The 25,668-nt window shown below is 35.0% G+C and overlaps 1 protein-coding gene across 1 annotated transcript; it reads right to left on the bottom strand.

Moving 5' to 3' along the window:
• Window positions 1-10,278: 10,278 nt before the first annotated feature.
• Window positions 10,279-23,884, bottom strand: zuc (Mitochondrial cardiolipin hydrolase zuc). The gene is made up of 3 exons (XM_081750805.1): window positions 23,514-23,884; window positions 17,588-17,768; window positions 10,279-13,243 (listed from the first exon to the last, which is right to left on the bottom strand). The coding sequence occupies exons 1-3, from the start codon at window positions 23,754-23,756 to the stop codon at window positions 13,026-13,028; spliced, it is 642 nt and encodes a 213-aa protein (XP_081606931.1). The 5' UTR covers window positions 23,757-23,884; the 3' UTR covers window positions 10,279-13,025.
• Window positions 23,885-25,668: the final 1,784 nt, after the last annotated feature.

Below are 25,668 nucleotides of genomic sequence, written 5' to 3' on the forward strand. Positions count from 1 at the left end.
TGTGGTAATGGGGTCCCAGGGTAGGGACCTGTATGATTCCTTTATGCTGTTGCAATAACTTGTTAAACGACTAACAGAGGGCCCCAGCAGGATTTTACAGAAGTCAGTCTCATTTCGGCATTCATGGGGGCCCAAATACATATTTAGACGATATGGTACTGGAGCCCCATTCTTCATATTGTTAAAATATATTCTTACTAGGCCACAAACAGGATTGTATAATACTGTTAATTTCATTCTAATAATGGCACCCCAAGACGACATTCAATGTTGAAGGTTACCAAACTCTAGGAACGGAACAAACTACAACGAGTAACTATGCTGCTCCATGCTCCAACACACCAGACTTGTTTTATCTTGATATTTAGAGAAGGCCCCGACAGGGATCCCTGCCTTCCTGCCCTGGCCAGTCCGAGCCTGGTCTATTCTATAAAGTATTGACTCTATCCTGAACATTGTTGTTATTGATGGAGGCATTAGCTGGTACAGTCTGTCTCAAAGTTAATTTTAACTAATTATTAAATTCTGTATATTCATAAATTCTAAAATTTTTGCGACATATCCTATGGGACTGCGCGACACACTGATGGGAACCACTGCCATAATTACTTAACACTTATAAAGCTGGTTAGAAACGATTACTAAACTTGTTGAGAAGTAAAGCTAATTAGAAATGGATACAGGTGTGCGCAGATGCAGATATCCGCATCAAAATGGGTATCTGCGGCTATATATTTCTTTTCTGTGCGGATAAAGTTGCGGATATGATTTCCTACATCATTTTCCTCCTTTAAAAAAAAAAGCTATGAAATTTGTGATGATAGTGGAAAGAACACTAAGAAAGGTTTATTTTGAATTAAAAGTTTTAAAATCGATTGAAAAATAACTAAAATCAAAACAAGTGTGTTTGAAGCTTGTGATTCAGTGACAGCAAAAGGACAAGAAATGACACCAGAGAGTTGTCCTTTTATTGCTCTTTTCAATATTATAGAATATGTAAGTTGTATATATTTACTACCTCATTATCTGCGGGTGCGGATGGATAGAGATGCTACGGATGCGGATGCGATATTTTATATCCGCGCATACTTCTAGAAATCAGTATTTAACGCGGAGATCTGGTTCGATTTCCGGCGTGAGCTCGTGTAGTTCGGGTCCCATGTTAAGCTCTAGGTCCAAGTCTCATACAGCTTTGCTACTGAAAGGGACGCAAAATTCAAATCAAATTAGTTAGGAATAAATCAAACTTTAATAAAACTCCGAGATACAGTTTTTGTATATTGACTATAACCACAATTACGAAAATGAAAAAATGAAATGAAATTTTTGAGTTTTACGTCCCACGGTTATGCCGGTTAGGCTAAAGGAGACGGTGATGATGAGTAATGAATGAAATGGTGGAATGAAGAAAGTGGGAGGAAACGGGAGAACCCCGAGAAAACCCACGCACACGGTGTTTGTCCACCACAAAGTTCACTTGGCGGGAGCAACCACAATTACGAATTAGGTACAGTTTTATATATATAAAGTATCTACTTGCTAAAGAAACTTACAACTCTGAAAACGCTCGCAACAAGATAGGCGGGTGAAATCTTAATTGGAAAAAAATCAACCAACGCAACGTGAAGTTAAAAACTTTTATTTCATTATTTGTACAAGTTGGATAAAAAAAAAAAAAAAAAAAAAATGTGTATTTTATTATGTAACCAATTTCGTTTCCTCTTCTTCTTTAACTATGAATACATACGTATAAACACTGATATATTCGTCTCTACGATTTCTAGAACTTTTATCCTTGGTTTTTATGTTCTGTCCATCCTCTCTGATATTGCGAATCGGCACTCCAAATTGCTGGTTTGCTTATGGCAGAAACCGTAAGTTTGTCAATTTTCTCGAAATACAGGGATTTATAAAATTTTTAAAAGCTGTACAAACGTGTACAAAATTCGTAGATTATTTGTGTGTACTTCGATATGATTATTCCGCACTCCAAATTAATGATTGAGTTCGAAATTTTAGAGCTAATTTTCTCGAAACACAGTGGTGTACAAAATTGTACAAAATTCGCAAATTATTTTTAGCTACTAAAATCTTGGATCTGGTGATTCCGCACTCAAACACCAACTTGGAGTGCGGAATTTTGATCGCAAATTTCTGGAAACACAGGGGTGTACATTAAAAAAAAAATAGTCTACAAAATTGTACAAAATGTGTTCAAAATTATGAACATGTTTAACCCTTAATGCACAAAGCCTAAATCGTCAACGTTGTTTACCAAGCTGGGGTCTTCTGGGGACCCCAAGTATTATTTTAATTTCTCAACTTTTTTTTTTTTTTTTGGTACTTTTTTAACGAACATATCATTGATCTAATTATGTAGTAGATATCCCAAAAGGTTGCAGGGCACATATAAAAATCGAGAATAAATTGGTTCTTATAGTTGCAGCAGTATCACCAAATATCACCCTCTGGGGTCCCTAGAGGACCCCGCTTAGTGTGTTAAGGGCTGAAAATATATGAATATGCACTAAAACTGTTAAATATGCACCAATCAAAAGCTCAATTTAAATGAGAAATTTTTATTAGATCTTTAGGGGGGAAAAAGTTGTATTACTTGAACCTACATGTACTTGGTGTATAACTATAATGCATTCATGTTACTGTAACGATATTCTACATCTGAGGCTCGTGGCTCGATTCCACGGACGGACACTTAGATTTACTTGTATATATATATATGGTGTTTCAAAACAACCCTGACAACGTTTGGGAGGTGATTCCTGACACCAAGATAAGACAAAAAGTATAGACTAACCTGGTTGCACAAATGCTTCCTTTCGGAGTTACAGGCTGCCGAAAACATGAAAAAATGAACTTTAAAGGTACATGACTCCAAAACTAAGGGACATATCATGGTCGGGTCAAGACTTGACTTAGGAACTAATATATGTGCGCTATCCAAATATACATATTTCAAAATCCTAAGGTACTCAATCAACGATTTTTATAGAGGAAGTTTGGCTACGAGCATATAATTTGAAGTACTCACCAATTACCTCTATAAAAATTGTTGTGGAAGTATCGCAGGATTCTGAAACATGGATATTTGGATAGGGCGCATACTACTTCCTATGTGACGTCTTGACCCGACTACAATAGGTCCCATAGTTTTGGAGCTATAGACCTTTAAATTTTAGTTTTTCATGTTTTCGGCAGACTTCGAAAGGAAGCATTTGTACGCCCAGGTTGGTCTATACTTTTTGTCTTATCTTGGTGTCAGGAATTACTTCCCAAACGTTGTCGGTGTTGTGAAACACCCTGTATATACTAAAGCTTCCTGGAAGCATTTCAGTAAAACTTTTTTTTTGTTATTATTAAAGTTAGTGCATTAGCAGATTCCTTTCACCAATAATAATGTTTCAATAACCTTGCTCATTAATTTTACCTTTGTACAATCTGGTATTTTCTACTTGTGTTGGGCCACGTTTCATTACTTCGCCGAGTCACTAAACTGTGCTTCAGGACAATGCTCATATATTATTTATGAATACTTGGAGCGCCCAGTTGGCATTGGCACTCCTAGCTTCCTTTATTCATTTCATCAGTTATATATATATATATATATATATATATATATATATATATATATATATATAAAATGTCACGTTACTACGTTTGCATTTATTTTAAAAGCTGGAATTTGTTGTTTATTCCTATTTGCTGAGGTTTGGCTTCGAACTTTGATTACCTCAGAAAGCTACCGCGCAGAATTACGAGGTGATTTCCCCAGCTTTTGGGGTCTGCGACTCACGAAATGACTTGTCATTCTCTGACATCATGAACACGTTGGGAAGAGGAGGCACCTAAAGATATTGACCAATCGACTTGCAATTTTTTACACGTTATATGGAGGCGATTTTGCAAAAAAATATCACTAAGGGTAAGCTGATTTCAAAAAAAGTGGAAATTCGATGCACCCTAGTACCTACTCCCTCATCGTGTTGGAATTGCAGCCAAACGATCTTCCAACACGATGGAACATCTCCTCATTGGTCTTCAGATTACATTTTATTATTATTATTATTATTATTATTAATCGCTGTTTCCCTGGGAGACGGTTTCGCCGTGATAGACCAATCGCATGGGGCTCTTGCGTTCTCCTGGCATCACTCCTTTGAATTTTTCCTTTTGGGGTACGTCAAAGACGGATTGTGGTGGTCAAGGTTAGTGCCTACGAAACTCCTGTTCCAGATCTTGCCGCACTTCGTACACGGATTGCTGCGATTCTCGAAAACGTTGATGATGCTATGGTACAGCGTGTATGGATAGAGTTTGAATATCGTTCCCACTTTCTGAAGGCGACTAGAGAAGCACATGTGGAAGTGTTGTAATTTGGCAATAAAACTTTGAGAGATGTAGAATACGCTGCACAAAAAAACTGCATGTCTGTATCTCGTAGTTCACGAGCTGTTTCACTGTAACGGTAGCAAGACTTTTTGGACATCCTGTATATGTTGTTAGATTACATCGAGCTGAACAAGATCACATGCCTGAGGATAAATTCTTAACACGTAGAAAATCGAGAAAAAGTACTTTTGTGGCGCTAAAAAGTGTCATTTGTTATCAACAATAATCTATTCTGCTGGTGTTTATCTCGTTGTTAACAAGCAGATTGAATCTATTGTTCTTTGTCTTTTCCTGTGACACACAATATGGCAATGTTATTTTTAAAGGGTTCATTCAGTTCATAGCTCTAATTAGCAGCCGTTATTGTTTTCCTTTTGTCATACGCCGCTTGTTGCGACAAATCGGTAAATTATTTCAGACCTGTATCTAGCTTGTTCATCTACGTTATGTATGTGTCAGATTACTAAGTCAACATTACAGAACTTTTCGATCTTTTGCATTCCTTAAATTCGCAATTGACTAGAGATTTGACAAGGTGTCCCAAAAATCCGGTCGCATGGGGAATACGAATTGAAATGTTAGATTTACAATACACAATCGAATACGTAGAATATACCTATACTTTAACCTTTAAGTTTGGCAGTTTTTATGTAGATGAATCTAGATAAAACGGTTACAATAATGATTTCAAGAGGGTGACTTTCAGATTCCTTTTGGAGCTCAGAAACTTCCCCCTTCGGGGTCATATCTTTAATTGTGCTCAATGTGGATTGCAGTACTCTCACCCTCTACATATTAACAATTCCCCCCCCCTCCGACGAAAATCTGAAATCACCACTGCTTATAGTTTTTCGTTACAAATCAGAAGGTAATAATGGAATAGTGAACATACTTGTTTTTAGCTATGGATTTTAGATTTGTAATTCTTATAATGTTTCTTTCCAATCGAATTTGAAAGAGGACTTGGCAACGAATTACTCAAAGGAATGTTCTGTCTTCGGATGAAAATAGGACACACTTAAAGAAATGACTTCCTACAAGTTTTGAAGACAGAAATAGCTGATTGATAAATTAATAGATCCACACTAATAGCTTGATCACTTCATATGCAATCGCAGAGTTTTTGACTTTTGTGTAAAGTAATTTTCTGCTCCATATTCGCTTTTGTTTAGTCCGATACGACTATGATTTTGTGGTGAGTGTTTAGAATTTACCGTTCTTGTAATGTATAGAAGTATTTTTCGAAAAAAAAATCACATTCGATTTTATGTTCTAATAAGTCCTCCATGAAATGATTGGGATTGGAGTGATCATAGATGTTTTCATAGTTAGGAGTCTGGATATACAAACCCGCTTAATGTGGGGATTTACTTACTTGAAATGTGGTACCATACTCCTGACTGAGATGATGAAATGAAATCTTTGTTTTACGTCCCACGGTTATGCCGGTTAGGCTAAAGGAGACGGTGATGATGACTAATGAATGAAATGGTGGAATGAAGAAAGTGGGAGGAAACGGGAGAACCCCGAGAAAACCCACGCCCACGGTGTTTGTCCACCACAAAGTTCACTTGGCGGTGGCTGGGATCGAACCCAGGACCCCAAGCACCAGAGGTGAACGCTCTACCACTGAGCCACCGCGGCCCAACTGAGATGATGAGGAGGTTGTGCAAATGTTTGTGTTGCAACCAAAATTTCCCAAATCCTCAATTTCGTTCTATCCGATTAGTTTATCAGAGACAAAATAGGAAAATGGACTTTATTAGAAACTCTCTCAATAATTTTCTTATTTTAAATACTGTAATATTTTTATTTTATAAATATGACATTTCATTAATTTACACATATGTATGACAAGATGAAGGAATTACCAATTGTTCGTTCAGTTTCTTACAGAAAAACACACACACACACACACATATATATATATATATATATATATATATATATATATATATATATATATATATATATATATATATATATATATATATATATATATATATGCATGCATGCGTGTGTGTGTGTGTGTATAAGCACATTTCTATAGTAAGTAGACGATTTTACATTCGAAAAGTAGGCACTCATTGAAACAAAATTGTGGATGTTTAGTTATACCTATAATATTGTAATATAGAATTTTTCTTCTGGATCATTCTCTAGTATATGAATTTTGTAGGGCTTCTGAAGAAGTATAAAAAGCACTTCTGAAACACGTTCATGTATGGGAAAAAAGTCCAAACTCCTAATAAAACGAAATCCTTTATAAAAAACATTTTTACATTTTGTCCATTTGCACTTTGTTAAATTAAGGAAGAGGGACAGGTACAAGATAAAACTTCAGCTCAATATATTGTAACTAAAACAAAGGAATCAAATCCATATATCATATATATAAAAATAACAATTGCGTCAGTTTTACCACAATAAAGTATATAATACACATTATTCCCAGTCCATAAGCCTGAAAATATGCGAAACTGTCGAAAAATTATCTTCAGCAGCTTTTGTCTTCGAGTAAAATTTATAATATTTATGTACATCATATAATTTTACGTAATATAAAAGTAAGAAATAACTTATGGTTAGAAAATGGATGAGCGAAGTGGAATGTAACATTTACAGAATGTTGATCCATATCAAGACGACCTGCGATAGAACTCAATATACTACTTACACTAAATTGAGAGCTTCATAACAAGGATACCTCACAAAGAATGTAAAGTTTTATACCTGGATTCGACAGGGTACATACGATGAAAGCAAAGTGCCTGTATTACGTGAAATTCTTACAAATACCAAACAAATGAGAAACACAATGATCATTAACAGAACGAGTGATCTCACTCTTGCTTCCATTCATGATGTATCCCGCTTTGTAAAAGCCATACTTCATTATGTTATTATGTGAAATGAGAATTGTTTTCAAGTTTGATATTGCAGAGGTTCTATACCTTCTTATCAGGAGCGACATATCCACGATGTTCTTTATAACATTTCTGTAAGGTCCGAAGAAGCACATAAGAGATTGAATCATGTCTCCGAGCACTTCGGAGGCACATATTTCGCGACAGAATGAGTCGTTCGGCAACTAGATCTTACAGAAAATATCCATGTCTTACATCTCCCTTCTACTTTAATTGCTATATCCTCCGCCTATGCAATAAACGGCTCTAATGTAAAGGAAGGGCGAAAAGAGACTATGAGATGTGATTAGAAAGATATCGCGATGGAAGACTTGACGGTAATGGCAACAACCTATAGCTGTGTTTCCCCTCTTCCTTTGAGTCTGGGCTTCAAACTTCGAATGTATCTTCCAACACCACCAACCACCTCTTTTTAAACAAAGAACTTTTCATTCCGTGAGGTCTCCTTGTAAGAAAGCTATGATTTTACAGTTAGTGTTATGAACGTAGGCAGTGCATTCGTGTCTTACCATTGGATTACATGCCTACAATATTCAAGTCAACTTTTAATATCGGGTTAATGATTAAAATTAAAACATATTTTCATTATTTCAGCACAGCCTATATTTTTTCCTCTTACTTGGTTACATTTTTAAAGTCGTTCCATTATGATCACTTTCTGTCAATGCAAAATCATGTTATTTTAACATTTTTCTCCTGTATCATTATTGTTCCGAATATAGCATTTGATACCACAAGATAAATGGCACTTAAATACAAAATACATATTTTGCAAGGAAACAAAAATGAAGTATACGAAAATTAGAAGGTAATTCCTTACATCAAATGAAGGAAGTAAATATACATTTGTGTAGCCCTTGTACTCGTAACGTATTTCTTTATTGACAATTTCACACACTCAACAATTTTTGTTCTCGCAGTTTTCTTTTTTACACCCTGTGTACCGATTAACTTAAAATTTGTTTCTAATGTTGAGATCAATTCATAACACACGAAACCTACTACAAAGATACGTCAGGCAGTGAGCGATGCTTAAATATTAAAACTGTGCTTTCTAGCACTGACTATTAAAAGAATCACGAATCTTAAACTTATTCGTTGACTACAAGCAGAATAATTTTACGAGGCGCGTTCGGAAAGTAACCTCCGATTGGTCACTGTGCGTGAAGTAGTGGGGCCAGCGCTATCACCTTTGCACAGATGTGCGCGATAGATCAGTCTGCATTCACCCGTGATAGAATGAAGGTTGTCTGTTCACTAGTTCTACATTTGTAGCGCCTCAAAATGTGTGCTGCAATAGAAAATCCCGCCAAGTGCAAGCTGTTATACGTTTTCTTACGGCAAAACAATATTCGGTAGCAGCTATTCATCGGAAACTTCGAGCTGTATGTACCAAGTGTGATGAGTGAAGGAGTTGTTCGTGAATGGGTTCGTTCATTTAAAAGTGGACTAGCACATACTCATGACGAAGAAGAGTGGCAGGCCATCGGTGGTCAGTGATAAACTTGTTCAGAAAATTGAAGGAAAAGTTCGTGAAAATCGACGTTTTATAATCTCAGAGCTTTCCGATGAATTTCCACAAATTTCCAGGATCTCAGAACTTTGGTGATGATGACGACCTGAAAAATGCGGTCACAGGCGGGAGATTTTTATGCTGATGGAATTTCTAAGCTGGTACAGAGATATAAGTGCTTGAACGTTTATGGAAACTATGTTGAAAAATAGAGCAAAGAAGTAGTTTGTTTTCAGATGTATATAATAAATTCTTATTTGCTTTGGTGTTTTATTTTTTTAACCAATCGGAGGTTACTTTCCGAACGGCCGTCGTATTAAAACTTCAGATCTCACTAGCATTACAAATCAACTTGTCAATGGAATCTTTACAGCACAGTATGGAATGTAGTTTTTCTATTAACAGTAATTCTTTGTACATTGACATACTGAACAAAAACATGCATCGTGGTTTAAAACAGAACATAACCTTTCGTAACTTACAATTAAGAATCAACTTTGATACAATTCTATTTCTGAATGAGTTGTAAAATATTTTAAAAGAAGTTTCATTTTTCCTTCTTTGTTTATTAATGTACTGCACAAAATTTTAACATGAATACAAACAACGTATTATTGCTTTGCTAATGCATTTAAAAATTTCATTAACTTCGAATAAATTAAAATTTTTTATGTAGCTTATCTAATAAACTTTGCACAGATGTGATACTCTATGAATATATAGAACATATATTAAGTTTACATTACCCTTTGTTAAGGGATGGACAGACACGGATTACAGACGTAGCAAAATTGCATTACCAAGAGTTATTTTGTGTTGCATATCGGGAGGTTAATAGTTCTATCAACATCAATCCGAGTCTTCATTTCAAGGTAAGGCCATAAGCACTTTAGTATACGAGCGCAGTTCATTACCTAAACAAGTTTTTATTCTTTACAAAACTGAAGGAAAGAAAATTGCCTCTGAATATTATTAAATTCCATCACCAATTTGCACTATTAACTATTGGAAAAACGTAATATGGACAAGGAAGATCTTCAACATAGCTACTAACCTTACGTGTTCCAATTAGTGAAACTTGCTGAATGGGTTTAGTTGTTTGTTCTGGAGTCTTCTTCAGTTGTTGAACAATTAAGGATTTTTTTTTTCCTTTTACGATCAAGATTTGAGAAACCTTGCATGCAAGTAATCGCCAGCCAAAAAATCTACCAACCAGACCATTTTGCAGTCACAGTGTTTATACAAATAAACAAAAATCACTTTGCGACGCAGTAAACAATTTTTATTTTGTTTACTGACATCTCTCTTTTACAAGAAAAAAAAGAGTGACATCTGCTATTTATTCTTGAATTCACGTTTTTGATTGATCGGACTTATATCGCCAAATGTAAAAGTATAATACTCGCTACTGGCGAGTGGATTTTTCAAGCCCAAGCCCTGATAATAAGTAATGTGAATTAGTGCTAAATAGTGTGGTAATATCTGAAGAAGGCTGCAGATCAAGCAGCTGAAATCCTTGTAACCGAATTTCAGTAATTGGAGTACACGTAAGTTTATAATTACATAACATTTTAAAACTACGTTCCTTGATGTGGTTTCAATTTCAAGAAAGACCTTCACTTAATGAACATCCAAAATCTATTTACAGAAAACTAATAGTAATCTTAATTCCTCTTATTACAAAAAAAAAAAAACTAACACTCTTTACGTATCTGAATTTTACCCGAAATGGATTCCATGTAACAATCTATCACACAATCAATGTCTTTTCTTCCTTTATCAGACAAGACTCCAGAGTTAGTTATACGCTGAATGAGCATCACACTTATTCAGAAAGTATTTCATTCAATGCTGCTAACTACATCCATATAAACGGAATACTAAATATTTTCGTATTAACATTTTTAAACCTATTAACTTGCTTTCTTGTTAATCTTTATTTTGTTATTGTTATTTTCAAGTTTTCATGCTCTATTGTAAAATATTAACGAATGAGGATGTGACACTAACTCAATAAATAAGATCCAGTCCTAGCGAATTGAGGGATAAATTTTCTCCTCCACGAAAGAATACCTAAAAAGGATCTAATTTCTTTTTATTTTTAAGAACCGGAAAACATTTTATAGCTTCATTCTGCTTGGGATTAGGTTTCAATTCCTCTCCATTCACAACATGTCCTAGAAATGAAATCTCAGTTTTTACAAACTAACATTTCTTAAAATTTAAAGCAAAATTTCCAAATTCTAGAATTTTGAAAAGTTTTTTCAAATGTTCAAAATGTTCAGTGAGATTCGAACTAAAACATAACAAATCATCAAGGTATACTACAACGAAAATTTCGAGTGTCTAATCCAAAGTAAGAATTCATGACATTTTGGAAAATACTAGGACTAGATTTAAGCCCCATCGGTAGAATGCATAAAACATATTGTCGTCCTAGATAAATGAAACTAGTGCATGGAAAGGAATCAGGATGAAGCTTAACACCGTAATAACCCATGGTGGCATCCATAGAGCTAAAAATTTTTGCTCCAGAAATCCGGGAAAGTATTTAATTTATTGGTTCAACCTGGATTCTAGGGCTTATGACCTTAGAATTTAGGGATCGGAGATCGATCACCGGCCTCACGCCCCCAAAAGACTTTCTCACACAATGCATGGGGTTTCTGTAACTACTTGCTTGTTCTCTAGCTATTCCTTAAAAACCTGGAAACAAAAAATTTAGTTTGTTATTCACAAGACGGAGTGATTAGTATTTCTCATAATTTATTCGGTTACCTTTTCCACGTGCTGGAATGTTGAAAAGGGTTCTGAACATCTGGGAGAGTACTATTGCCATTATTCAAGAACAAATTTCTTCGTTCTAAATTATCTGCTGTATACTTAACTGGATAATACTGTACATACGGAATATTTCTCAACTTTTCATTATATATTCAGTTAATGTAAGTACATATTCAGTATTTACTTGTAAACACTACGTATCACCATTATTAATATAAAATATAAAAAGAAAAACCTACCTGAGCACATCTTGGAAAGAAGAAAATTTTTCCTAAATTCAAATCGCTTCATCAGGCCATCAAAAAAATGGTTATACATAATAGATTTCGAACGACGCATTATTGGAAGGTAAAAACAATGAGTGACAAAGTTTCAGATCTTTAAAAAAAAACACCTTAGCTACACATCTCAGTAAGCCTGTTTTAACTTCTTTTTAATGATCTGATGAAATCTAATGAGATTGAGCGAAATTGTTTTTTCAGATATCTCAGTTTTACGTCCCGCGATTACGCCGGTTAGGCTAAAGGAGACGGTGATGATGAGAAATGAATGGAATGGTGAAATGAATAAAGTGGGAGGAAATGGGAGAACCCCGAGAAAACCCAAACGGTGTTTGTCCACCACAAAGTTCACTTGGAGCGAGCTGGGATCGAACCAAGGACCCCATGCACTAGAAGTGAACGCTCTACCACTGAGCCATCGTGGCCTTTGTTTCTTTCAGATATGTTCAGGTAAGTCTTTTCTATCTCCTATTATTGTATTTTTATTTTCTAACAACAAACATTCTAAAACATATATCATCCTAGTTTACAAATAGTTCAAAATTTCCGCTTTAACTTCAGTTCAACAATTACAAACATTATTATTAACTTCTTTAAAAAAAGAACCAACTTTGTAAGAATGCTGATTCTGGCTCGCTCTTTACAGCTGTACATTATTAAAGCATGTTAAAATATAAGACTAGTATATAATGAAATAAAATAAACATAAAATTGTTTAAATGTTCATCATAAAACAACAAAAAGCACTAGAATAATATTATCACATCACCAAATATATTTCATAAATTCTTTTTATCACTTTAAAATATGACCAGTATTTACAGAATATGACCAGCCATAGAATTACTACAAAGAATACTGCCAGAAAATATTTGAGAATCTCCCAGAAAAAAAAAAAAAAAAAAAAAAACTATATGTACACTTTTCAGGATATTACTCCCATTCAATACTTGCGGCACATAATAATAAACCAATTATAACTAATATTCAAGTTTTATAGTACTGTTTTCTTCTTTACCATACAAACAACATTCACACAACTAACATCGTACAAAAATACTTCTACAAATGCCGGAAAAATTCATTGGTGAAAAGTTCCATCCATACCTTCGATCACGAAGATTCGGCAGAAAATTCATCCCAAAGATTCTGAAATTTCTGTTTAAACGGATGTACTAATTCTGGAACGCTCGTAATTAACAAGTTATCCCAGTTACTTGTTATTGCGTTCCATGTCCAATTAAAACTGCCTGTTGCTACTAGTTGCCCATCCAGTACAAAGAACTTGTGGTGCATGAGATTAGGAGATCTCTTCATTCGAATTGGAACACCTAATTTAAATAAATAAATAAAAAGTGTTTTCAGAAATATTTAACAAGTTTGTTCCTTAAAATGTTAGTTTTCATGTTGCATATACAATATATACCTTACCTTGCACTATTACATATATACGAGGTGCGTTCAAAAGGTAAGCTCTGATTGGTCACTATACGTGAAGTAGTGAGGGTGGCGCTATCACCTTTGCACAGACATGCGCGGTAGATCAGTCTGCATCCACCCGTGGTAGAGTGAAGATTGTCTGATCACTAGCTGAACTTTTGTAGCGTCTCAAAATGTGTGCTACAATAGAAAACCACACCAAGTATGAGGTGCAAGCTGTTATACGTTTTCTTACGGCAAAATAATATTCGGCAGCAGGTATTTATCGGGAACTTTGTGTCGTGTACGGACCAAGTGTGATGAGTGAAGGAATTGTTCGTGAACGGGTTCGTTCATTTAAAAGTGGACGAACAGACATTCATGATGAAGATAGGAGTGGCAGTTCATCAGTGGTCACTGATGAACCCGTTCAGAAAATTGACAGAAAAGTTCGTGAAAATCGACGTTATCTCTTCATGCATATGAAAAAGTGGCTTGGATCTCAGCACTTTGGTGATGATAAGGAGCTGAAAGATGCAGTCACAGGCTGGCTCGAGGCACAGGCGGGAGATTTTTACGCTGATGGAATTTCTAAGCCCGTGCAGAAATATAACTGTTTGAATGTTTATGGAAACTATGTTGAAAAATAGAGCAAAGAAGTAGTTTTCAGATGTATATAATAAATTCTTATTTACTTTGGTGTTTCTTTTTTGACCAATCGGGGGTAACTTTCCGAACGGCCCCTGTATATAATTATATAATAAAAATACTTCTTAATACGTACTGTTTTGTTCCTTTTTCGGATCAATTTCGACTTCACTAATTTCTGCAGCCTTCATCACAAGAAAAATGAATGACGGTATTCTTTATGATTTCATCTACCTTGAATATCTTCTTGACTGAGTTTTATGTTGAATATACAGAAACACCCGAAAAATAATTACATTTCCTTCTACTGTCCTAAATTTGTCGTATTTAAAAGACATTTAAAAAAAATGGAGCTTCTTAACGCTATCGAGCTTCAACGAAGTACGCCATATTTATGTCACTGATGGCAATTCCTAAATGTATGCTGAATTCCTTATTTTAAATCTTGCCGCGAACTTATATGTTTTGTGCCCAATAGTTTATAATGTAATCCCATGGTTTGTCCAGAGTTTCTCGGTCTTGAATTAATTTAGGTTCTTTAAATCTAACAAAATACGACTCATAACAATGCATCTTTCAATTTGCGAAGAGCCCTATGTAAGATAGTTACCTTGTTTATAATGTACTTAGTTTACGTAAGATGTTCAGATAATTCTGACAATGCTGTTTCATTATCTTTAGAATCTTATATGTGCTATTTTATTCTAGTTTCAGCATGTCTTTTTGTCATACGAATGTATGATGTTTCACATTAGCATCTAACTTCATAATAAACTTCTAAGTCAATGTAGTAACTCATACTCTTTAAAATACTTTTCTAAATTCCCAGGAGATTTTAAAGCTACTCTAAGATCGTAACTTTTAGCTATCTTTTGTTGTGTGTATGATATTTTAGGCCACTACGGTTTAGCTAGCCAATTATCAGGAGTTGTATTATATTTATTTTCCATATTGTTTCTTTGACCTTTCTTGTAAATAGTAAAGCCCTTTCATTTATTTATTTATTTCATTTGGTAAGCGTAGATTTGGAATACTCGTTTATGTATACTAATTTCTGTATCCTAATTGCTCCTCCTTTTCCTTTTCCCTTTCATATAAATTGTAAGGAAGAAATTTATCCGAACTTCGCCTTCACCCCGAAGAAGGCGCTATTATTTTTATGTAATTATTTATTTACTAATATAAAAAGTACAAGCATTCCGTTTCCTACCTAATTTCGTATGAAATTTATTCTCAATTCTAATGATTATGTCTAAGACATTTTTTTCTAATTCCGTAGTATATCTGATTTTGGATGTATTCTCTTTAGATCTATAAGTAATGTGATTAGATTCTCCCTGTACATAACTAATGTGTTGTTCGCAAAAACTGCCTAAAATTTGGACGTATTGAGTACGATATGTACTCAGAAAAAGGTGTATCAACGTACAAATGTCAAAATTATATAAGAAATAGGGACGACAACACTATGGTCACCCCACATTCTGACGAAGTATATAGGACACAAATTAACAGCCACAGCAAGAATTCAAACACTGAAATAAGTGAGAATGAAGATGATGAAAATGCAGGTACAGTCTTAAATACAAATAATGTACATTGTTCTAGCCCCTAAAATTTCTTTTTAACCAACTTTCTTTTAAATCGGAGTACCTCTGATACTATATTTTATTATTTGATTGTTTGGCCTTAACAAAATATTTTGTTTTCTTACTTATCAATGATTTAAGGTCTCTATTCATCCATGGGTCCTTATATGTCGTATTATTATTATACAGTTTGTTTGGTACATGAGAATCGAAAACTTCATATATTTTGTCATGCAAACTTTCAGACATTTTATCAACATTGTTGGTAGTACCATTAATTTCATTTATTTTCTTTATTCCATAATAAACCTGCAAGAAATCAACTTTCTTGAAGTCATAATTACTGGTCTGTTTTGTATTCTTTTTTGAGCTATTGTTTCTTGTGGTATTCCAAGAATATACAAATCGAGGGTGAAAACGATCGATTTTTGTTAATGGTTCAACATTAAAAATTTATTGTACTATTTTCTATTTTCGTCAACAGCAGATCTAGTACTCTATCCTTATTTACGCATCGTAGGACTTACTTAGCTGATTTAATTGAAGAAGGTTGCTTAATTCTATTACTTTTTTTTTTTTTTTTTTTTTTTTTTTTTTAGCATAAAAATTGGTAGCAGTTACAGTTCCTGTTTCCCAGTCAATTCCTCCAGCACTAAAATCACCTAATATTACAAAATTACTTTTTATTGTCAACAAGTAGAAACACAACCAATCACAGTAATCTATAAAATTATTTGACAGTAGTGTAGGTGAAAAATAGTGCAGAGTAAAAATGGTTTATTGTTAGGTATTAAAATTTTTAATACTATTACGTCCAACTTATCATCAGGAACTTGTATAATTGTGTGCGAGTATTTATTGTTTATTAAAATCATACACCCCCACCTCCATTAAATTTGTTTTCTAGCGCCAGGTTTGTATCTTTCCTAATGATGTTGTACTTATTAGATAATTGTACGAAATGTACATTTGTTTCCTTTTGCCATGTTTCTGTAATACAATAGATATCGTAATCTTCGCAATTTGCTTCGTCCGTGAAAGACCGTTCTTTTGAATTAATACCATTTACATTTTGATAGAATAAGTGCAAGTTACTCAGATTTAGGTTTCAGCTATTAAGAAAGACAAATTTATTTACCTGACTTTTCTTCCTTATCGTTCAATTCATTTTCAGTTTCTTCTACAACTATGTCAGTTTTTAGACGACCCATAAACCTAGTAAACAATAATCTATCTGGTCATACATTTGCATTGCACACATTATCAAACTCATTTTCTTGTACACTTACATAAAATGAAGAGTAACTGTTATGTTTGGTTTTCAATTTTACGCACTTTCCAACTTCAATATTTACACTTTCTTTTACGAACATCATTACAAGAAACAGTTGGGTCAAGCCATGTAACGAACAAAGCAGCCACACGAGAGGGATTCTTATTGAGTTTCAGCTTATCAGTGTTCATTTTTCCTTTCATTCAATTGGAACGATTTCTCTTAGGGACACTTGACTCATGCATTTGGTTTGTTGCTGTCTGTCTTGCTTGAATATTACGCTTCGGACGTTTGGTAACAATCTGCCACTCATTATCATCTACAGTTCTGTCTTCTTGTGATGTGCTGCAAGCTGATTCATTGACCTTCCTGGTTGTGTTTATATTTTCACCTTGTACACAGTTTTGTTTGTTTGGCGATGGAAAAAATGAAATGAAATCTTTAAGTTTTACGTCCCACGGTTATGCCGGTTAGGCTAAAGGAGACGGTGATGATGAGTAATGAATGAAACGGTGGAATGAAGAAAGTGGGAGGAAACGGAAGAACTCCGAAAAAACCCACGCACACGGTGTTTGTCCACCACAAAGTTCACTTGGCGGGGGCTGGGATCGAACCCGTGACCCCAAGCACCAGAGGTGAACGCTCTACCACTGAGCCACCGCGGCCCCTTGTGTTTGGCGATGGACTATAGACTATTTGATTGACAAACCTTTTACAAGTAATTAAAAAGAGCAAATCGTACCCACCTTCTTTGCGAAGATGTGTAATTTCAGAGCCGCTGCTATCAGCCATATCATAATCCACAATTACTCTAACTCTAACGCCGCTTTTATGTGCCCTGATGATAGCATCACCCAAATCACGACAAGTCATCAAATATATACAGATGTCTAGTGTGGTGGTTGCTCTCTCCAGATACTTGATAAGCTGCCTGCAAAGAAAATAAAATACTCTATGTTGAATCACGTTTAGCTTTTGAAAACAGCAAGATGTTCAAATTTACTTTGCTATAGCTGCTCTTTCGAAACAAAAACATCAAACCGATACTCCTACAATATTTTTTTTACAAAGTGACACAAAATCTAAGAAGCATGTATACTGCAATATGGCATCATCATGTCAATAAACTTCATCCGGAAACTATTGTAATATTTACAGCTGCAATTAAGATAGAAATATGAAGTATAAAGTGCGATATTTATCATATGACGAAGTGAATAGTTACGTGAAGACAGTGTATAAAGTGATCATAGAAGTGTCGCAAATAACCTGTGCAACACATAAGGCATGAGTTTTTATGCCATATACCGGTAAATTGTTTTCCCACTATCTGTGTTTATGCGTACTGGGATTATTTGAATTTTCCCTAGCTCAAAAATACCCAATGTTTTCTTTTCGGGAGAAAGGGGCTAAAAATCCACCCAAACACACGTACCTCTAAAAATATACTCCCAACGTGGATTGAAACGACAACCTTAAAGTGATTATAATTGCTTTCTTCACTTCTGTTTTTCAGTACATGCCTAGTTTCAGAATTTGCATTAAGTATGTATTAATCACGAGGAGATCTCCAGAACAGAATTCCAGTTTTTATATACATGTTTGGGAATCATACATAATAAACTTTGTTCGCGCTCAATCAAATTCACCGTAACGGTCTTTGACTGTAATCTGGAACAAAAAGCAATGAGACTACATTCCCGTTGTTTTTGTAGTACATACTTGCGTATTATCTTACAAACAAATATTAAAATGCCTTCTTTCAAATTTTAGTTTAGATTACTAAAAAATATACTTATTTTCCCAACATTACATATAGATATTCAAATATGTACATACAAGAGAATAAAGTTGCAATAAAAAGCAAACAAAATTTTCTCTTGTGGCAATTACAAATAGAACAAAACTTTCTCGTTCCAATTTCTTAAACTAAATCATGTCATGCTCCAGTTATTACTGAAACATTTATTTATGAAATATGAATAAAAATATGTTTTCGGAAAAGTTCGTTCGAAGAGAACTCAACCCCAAAACTAAACTACCGTTTGTTGACTTCTTCATAAGAAATTACTTACGCCTACATATTAAGGTTATTAATGAACTATTTATGCTTATATCAACCACAGCGCATGAATCATCTTTGAGGAAATTGTACAAACTAAACTACCATTGTGGGTATTTTCGTAAGAGGTGCTTTGCGTAACAATACAAGGTTATTGATCAAATATAATCAAAACCGCCTAAGTCATGTGGGAAAATCATCCAAAAAATAAACTCGCCGCCAACAATAAACAACTCCTTGTGGATTTATTCACGAGAAATGTTGTAATATATATTATAGAGTTAATAATGAAACATTTATTTATGAAATATGAATAAAATCGCCTGAGTCATTTTCTGAGTAAATTGATAAAAACTCATCCTTGTGGATTTTTTCAGGATAAATGAGTTATGCCATAGTGCAAGGTTATTAATGAAGCATTTTATTTATAAAATATGAAGAAAATCACCTAAATCGCTTTCAAGAACATCATTTGAAAAAACACATCTCCAAACTATTTATATCATATTATAGGGTTATTAATGGAACCTTGATATATGGAATGATATAGGAATATGAATAAAATCGTTATAGTTGTTTTTCAGAAAATCGAAAATTTTCATTTCTACTATCCAATAAACTACCCTTATACTTGGGGACGTGCTATACAGGAGAACATGGGGGACTTTCTGGCTCAGAGAGTTCGATATTACGGAAGTTAGAGAAGAAATATTTAGAGAGTTTCGAAATGTGGTGTTGGAGGAAGATGGAGAAGATAAAGTGGACATAAAGAGTAACAAACGAAGACATTTTAAAACGGATAGGAAAGAAGAGAACGCTTCTAGCCACCATCCTTCGTAGAAAGGCTAATTGGATTGGACACATCTTGTGAAGAAATTGTCTTCTTCATACCGTCATAGAAGGAAAGCGAGAGATAGGAAGAAGAACATAGGTGATGATCGATTATTTCGAATATAAAAGAAAATATTGGGAATTAAAAGAGGAAGCTGGAAAACGAGAAACAAAGAAAGGAATATTTCCAGGACCAAACTGAAATTAAGAAGAAAAGAAAAAAAAAACTCATTAGTCCCAGGCAGAATACTTAGCGAAAGGAAGGAAATTCGAAAAACCTCCATAAAGAAACTTTAGTCTCGATTGAACGATACGGATGGACGAACAGTTTTTTTTTTTTTTTTTTTTTGGGGGGGGGGGGACACGTAAGGGGCATGAAACGTGTAAATCCGATAAAATTTAGAGTTTTTCACGATTATCATTTTTTCTTCTTTCCTATCATCACTCGAAAAAAAAAAAGAAAAAAAGAAAGAAAGAAATCTAAAGATCTAGGCTACCTCTATTTTCTCAACACTACACTTCGATAATAACACACAACGGAAAAGAGTTGCATTAAAAAGAAGATACGGAAACTCCTGATTATTTTTATCTGGTGAAGTATGAGACGTACAGTTTTTTTAATAAAATCTATTGTAAAAAAGCAAAATAACAAGTTTTTTTTTTAAAGGAAAGATGTTTTCAATACTTTAGTTCTTCCGGAAAAGAGCAGACATTAAAAAAAAAAAAAAAAAACGTCCATTTAAATCTTTCTTTTTCTTTTCTTCAATCTCTGGCTGCCGATCTGAAGTTCTATCCTATGTCCTGGCGTGTTTTGAGAGAAACTAAACAAATCTTGTCCCAGGGATTTGAACCCAGTATGTAATAGGACTGCTATTCTACATTATATAGAATCACCCACTCCTTTGTTACTGTAAAACGGGGCTAGTTTGACATGAGTGATTCTTCTTTTCCATGAGCGTCGTTGCATCTTGACGCATCTGCTCCAGCCTCTGGACGTGTGTGTGTACAGGAAACTAAAGAAGTGGAGAGCCGTACTGAGTTCATGGCGGAAGGAGACCCGACAAAGCGGATCGATTCTCAAGGAACAATTCCTTGGTCTACTGTCCCGACTCATGGATTCCCTGGCTCCCACCGTAGGCAAGAACCTGAAGGCAGGATTCCGCGCGACAGATCTGGTTCCCCTAAACGTTGAAGCTCCCCTCTCAAAGTTACCCAAACAACCCGACTGCACACAGTTCGGGAAAGACATAGATGCAAGTCTCCTGCAATTTCTTCACGATTCCAGAGCGGGGCCAAGCACCAGAGCGAGTACGAACGGAGGGAAGTGAGGGAAAAAGATCTTATTTTCTCCTGGAAAACAGTTGCTCCTATGGAAGGAAGAACTGGAAACTGAGACCAGATATAGGGTGGAAGAGGGAGACATCGGAGAGACCTTGGTGACGGAAGAGGTGGTCGTCGAAGAACCCCTGATAGAAGAACTGGAAACCGGACAACCGTGACAGCTCCACAAGAAACCCCGCCAGGGAAAGGAGAAGAAAATAAAAGAGTACGACGAAAACATCTGTGCCATCTGTACGAGTGACTTTCGAAACTACACTGGCGGAAAAGAGTGGATTCGGTGTGTCAGGTGTGAAAAATGCGTGTGTTGGTATTGCAATATTGGATCCAAAATTGCTAGTTACGATTGTAATGTTGAAAATTAAGGTTTTCATTCCGTTGTTACATGTAAGGTGTGTTAAAAGTAATGCTTTAAGAAAAACTTGTATAGTGGTGTATAATGATGTAAAACAATCAAGATTTCCTGGTTTAATAGCATACATTACGCATGACCAAAACAGTGTTTTACACTGGATTTACATTAATTCCATGTTAAAGTAACCCCATACGTCGGGTAACTTTGACCTTATGCAGCAAATACATAAGGTGTCAAAGTAGCCCCACCCTGGGGGTTACTTTGACCGGTAACTCTTTAATTTTTCCCGCCAAAACTTACTTACAGAAACTTAAGTTCAATAGTGGAGGTGATAACCTAGATACCCGTTGTTATAATAAGAATAGTATCATTGACTGGTTGCAGCCAGTGTCACCTGTACACATCTAAAATAGTACAAAACCTGTCAAAGTAGCCCCGTTCTACGGTACTCTAAACAAAACTGTCTGCATTTTTGTTTCTAGAAATCGAAATATAAGCGAGTGTCAAGAGTGAAAAGTCGTTCCCACGAAACGGATTTTCTTTTAGCGAGAAGAGAATTTCATTTTCATATGTACAATAGAATAGAACATAAATGCTTAAGTGGTATTTTAAGTAGTAATATAGCTTTAAATGAATAAAGTCGCGCAGAATAGATCCACGAATATGGAAACCAACCGAAACTATACTATACGAAATTAAGTTATCCTAGTCTAACCTACTATAAGCCTTAACATGCTAGACCTACTCTGCGGCACAAAGACCCTTTCAATTTTAAGTATAAAACATAGTAAAACCAATATTGCCTTTTAAAAAATCGGGCTAAGTTTAGAGTTGCCCCTCCGGTTTTTTTTTTTTTTTAAATACAAATTAAGAAAATTTTACAGGAGAAATGGGGGTAAGAAATGATAAATTGGAGTTCTTATGTGATGTTTAAGTGTCAAAGTTTAGCAGTAAAGTTATGTTTAATACGAGAAAAGATATGTGGAAGTGGGTACTATTTGCAAGACGCGGAAGGTTTCGATAACTAAAGAGCATGGTAGTCGTATAGGATGGGGAATTGGTGCGCTGAATATGATATTTCTGCATTGAGTTTTACAGAATTATATAAGAATAATGAAGAAAATCTATTAAATTTTCATGAGAACCATGGATTACTGAATTTAAGTGATACTTGAAACTTATATGAGAACCTGTTCCGGTCACTGTTCTAGTCTAAACTACAGTCGGTGAATGTTCCGTTAAGGGGGTCCAGTAATTTCTTCCACACGAAATTTGCAATTTCTCCACTTCTTTCCATTGATTTTCCTTTGATTACATAATATAATGTTATATTAGGTTAGGTTAGTTTTGGATTCCCTTAACGGAACATGGACCTTAAGTCTTACCAGGTAATCTAACCGAACCTAAACTATCCAAACCTAACTTAACATAACCTAGTCTAACCTAACAATTTTTAATGTTTTAACAGCATTTTTGTAGGTTGGAAACTGGAGGGGCAACTCTAAACTTAAGCCAAAAAATCCACTGGGCTGTTCTTCATAACCCTAATGTGTATACCCATCGTCACTGACGCAAGTCTCGGGCAGCATTCCTGCCTGACGTTGTTGGACAGTTCGTGTTTTATGCACTGCATTTTCTATGCTATACGTTTACAGCAGGGATGGAAACAAGCAACAAAATTTTACTAGCGCAAGAAAAAAGCTACTACCCCACATCCGACAATAGAAATAATTTAAAACCTTTGGTATTTTCATAGCGATATTGAAAGCAGCATTTATTCCGACGTTGGTTGTCCGCCTAGTTTTTGGTTTAAAGCGTAATAATTGGTTCCTTTCTGTATCAAAGTTCGCACAGTATTGCCGAGCGAGCGTCAGCGAGTGAAGCCGGGTTAGAGCCTCGCAGGGTAGTTATATTCTGTCTTTATTACAGCTAAATGAGAAGGGGGACCTGTGTTATAGAACCTTGCAAGTGAACGAAACCAGAATAATTCTACTCTAACCTTACCTAACCTATATAAAGTTATTATTGTCATGTTGAAAAGCTGGCGGAGGTAAACGAAAAAAAAAATACCATTCAACCGGAGTACTTGCCTCAAGCTTGTGTCTTCATGGAGATAAGCACAAGGATTTCTATTACATCCTCCCTCAAAATAATACTTGCACGAAATACCTTTATCGGGAAAAAACAGAACGTCGTTCACTGAATCTAAGTTACTTCTCTTCTTCTTTGATCTGTAATAATTTTTTAACGATAATACAGTGTGATACAATAATGCTCCTATCACACCGAAAAGAACTCCCTTCTTGAATGAATCCGTGTTTACTTCCATGACTTGCGTATCTTTCTCTTACAGTAGTTCACCCACACCTATACTTCAACTTATATACCGGCTTTCTGACAGCCCTGTAACGATGAATCAGGAAAGTGAAATCATTCATTCATATTGCGTAAGAACAGATACAGCTGACAGTGACTGTTACTGCTTCGTGCTTCGTTCTATGAAAAAAAAAAAAAAAAAAATCTTTTTTATGGTTCAAGATGTATAAGTCTGCAAAAACTGATTCGTTCATCAGTCAATATAGTACTCTCAATCTCTAATGCTCAAATATTTTGGTCTCCAGAGTTGCCAATCCTCAGAATTTATAGTAATTATTCAACTTTTACCCTTAAGTAACGAAAATTTATAATAGAAATGTGCGGATGGTTTCGCAGACAATTGAGGGTAAATTGTTAGAAACTGTAGAAAATAAAAGTTTTAGAGTTATAACTCCCTTTATTTAATTTCCTATATTCTGGAGGCGTCCACACTGGAAACCTCTTTCTTTCTTTCTTGTGCAATATTATCAGTGATATGGGTTGCCTCAGGCATAAGGAACGCCTGTGTAGGCCACGAGAGTTACTTATATAATATACATGTCTGCCTTTGTTTATCTTCTTCCGTGTATTTAATGCTGCCGATTTTCAATATTCGCTTACTTCTTAAACATTTGTAAAACACACTGCTACAAAAATGTATTTACAGGCCTTTATACGATAAATGTAATAACATCTATACAACCAAAAATTAAAATTTGTATTCTTTATAATTAGCAATTGCGTAAAGAACATTAAAACAGGGTTCAAACCATTTGGTGAAACAAAAGAGGGACACATCTATCGGACATGTAGGGACTGGCGGCTCCTCATAACCAGCTGTGTACATGGAACATTTGAAAATATAATAGAAATAAATAAATATATATATTCATGAATGAAAATTACACTGAAAATTTAAATTCAAGTAACACAACACACAAAAATTGTACTATCAGTTTGTGGCAACAGGGCTGAATTAACCTATCTGGAGGACCGGGACTAGAAAAAATGTGTAAAGACCCCTGCTGTCTTTACCCAATACAGTTCGTGAAAGTACAGTAGGAAAGTTGAGGGAATATGTTCCATATCTTTGATCATATTTTATTTTATTATGATTATTGTATCTTCATAATTCTTTTTATATAGCCATTTGAAAGTTTTATCAGAGTGGAGACCCTGCCCACCTGGAGTCCCGGAGCTATAGCCTCTCTAAGCCCCCATTAATCAGCCTCTGGTTGTCGATTACTTCAAAAAAAGTTATGAACCATTGTGCCGACATAGAGAAGTAAAATACCATTATCGGTGACTTTACTGCTGCCAACACGAAAAATTCAAGGAATAAAAACTTATCAATATTATAACGCTACCGTTATATATCTTTTAATCAACCCCCGTATGCGGAACATGAGTTCTTAGAATCAGTGCGCACCGAAACAAAATTCTTGGAATTTGGAGCTGCGAAACTTCTCGCTCACAAATCTTTCTATGTGTGTGTGTGTGATTGCTCACCCATTTCTCTCTTCATATGGCCTATTATGATAAAAGAATTCGACTCAGCTTAATTTCCTCTCCCCATCTTCGGGAGCTGAATTGCAAGGCTAAAAGGCAGAAGGGGACTATACGTCATAATGTGCATATTTCATATTAAATACGGTTTATTAATATTGTCATGTATTTAAATGTGGTTAATGTGCTTTCAATAATCTAATAAGTACTCAATCATCTCTTATTTGTGAAGCAGTTGCCTAAAAACTAAATGTTGTGTGGGAACTATCTTTCATTCCAATAATGTATTCATGTGCGTCCATTGTACTAGAGGAAAATAGCAATGACTGGGCGCGGAGAGTGGAACATCAACCACGAGAGAGAATTGAGTACATTACTCT

Source organism: Thermobia domestica, chromosome 3, assembly GCF_964235325.1.
Source record: "Thermobia domestica chromosome 3, izTheDome1.hap1.1, whole genome shotgun sequence".
Taxonomy (NCBI): Eukaryota; Metazoa; Arthropoda; class Insecta; order Zygentoma; family Lepismatidae; genus Thermobia; species Thermobia domestica.